Below are 1,368 nucleotides of genomic sequence, written 5' to 3'. Positions count from 1 at the left end.
GTACTATTAGGTCTTTTTTTGTCAATGAAAAATTTTATTCATTCAACCATTTTGAAAGTTTATAAATCATGATTCTCAAAACATGAGAAAGCCTAGCTATTAACAAAAATACAAGGGATAATCCCCACTCTCCAATTCCTAATTACAAAGAAGCAATCCACTCTCTATTTTCAGGTAAAGTAGTACTATTGAGAACTAAGATCAAAATATCAACTTTAATTTCTTTAACTAACTAATCAGCCCCCTTGGATTTTTGCAAAAATATCCTCGCATTTCTTTCATTCCATATCCTGTATAATGAAGCATTAAAAGCCATCCTCTTAATCCTTTGTTTAAATCTCTTGCCTCTCAAACTGGTAATATACCACTCCAAGAGACAGTTCCAAACACAAGAAAGCCATCTGAATTGGATCCACTTCATAATCTTGTTCCAGACAATTTTAGAGAATTCAAATTCAAAGAAGAGATGATCACAGCTCTCTGAAGCTGCACCACTGCATAAACAACATGAATTAGTGAACACAGTCCCCATTCTTAACAGCATGTCTTGCGTGAGCAACCTGTTTTGAACTGCAAGCCAGCTTATAATAGAATTCTTAGGATAATTCATTCTCTCCCATATAGTATTAAACCATGGAACTTTGAGAGAAGCCGGAGATAGAGCTACATACAAGGCTGAGGTTTTAACTTTTGAATTTTTGTAGCAAGAGCCAATAATATGCTCCAGGTTATCAATTCCACCAATTAATGTCATGGCTTTATCTCTGATTTTTAACATTTGCTTCCAAAGCCAAGAATTACTAGCTATTGCATTGACAGTCAAGACATCTCTGTTTTTCAAATAGTTGTCGTGTATCCATTTGATCCAAAGGAGCTCTTTATTCACAGGATGTACCAAATATTCTTTAAGGTTGAAGCAAAATTCCATAGTTTAGTAGAGAATATGCCTAATCCACCAAATCTTTTCTCCTGGCATATTTTCTCCCATGCTACAAGAGAAGGTTTATGCTTATGATCAGTTCTCCCCCAAAGAAAATCCCTGCATATTTCATCAATTTTCTAAAGAACACTCACTGTCAATATGTAGCTAGATGTCCAAAATATTTGAACACCTAAAATCACACTTTTTATAACCTGTATCGTCCCCGCATAAGAGAGATTCTTGGATTTAGCCCATCTCTGAAATTGATTTTTAATCTTATTGAGAAGGGGGTTGCAGTCAATATAAGAAAGCCTTTTGCATATAAGAGGGACTCCTAAATATCTGATAGGCAGAGATCCCTCAGCAAAGCCCAAAAAATCATTTATAGAGGGCTTAACAACTTCATTCACCCCACCAAAAAATATATGACACTTGTTAGATTTGCT

General features: G+C 35.1%; 1 protein-coding gene across 1 annotated transcript; it reads right to left on the bottom strand.

Annotated features, from left to right (window-relative positions):
- LOC109839306 lies at positions 233–928 on the bottom strand. The gene has a single exon (XM_020407736.1). The coding sequence runs from the start codon at positions 926–928 to the stop codon at positions 233–235; it is 696 nt and encodes a 231-aa protein (XP_020263325.1).

The sequence above is a fragment of the Asparagus officinalis genome, chromosome 4 (genome assembly GCF_001876935.1).
Source record: "Asparagus officinalis chromosome 4, Aspof.V1, whole genome shotgun sequence".
NCBI lineage: Eukaryota > Viridiplantae > Streptophyta > Magnoliopsida > Asparagales > Asparagaceae > Asparagus > Asparagus officinalis.
This window is presented reverse-complemented; position numbering and strand designations above follow the sequence as displayed.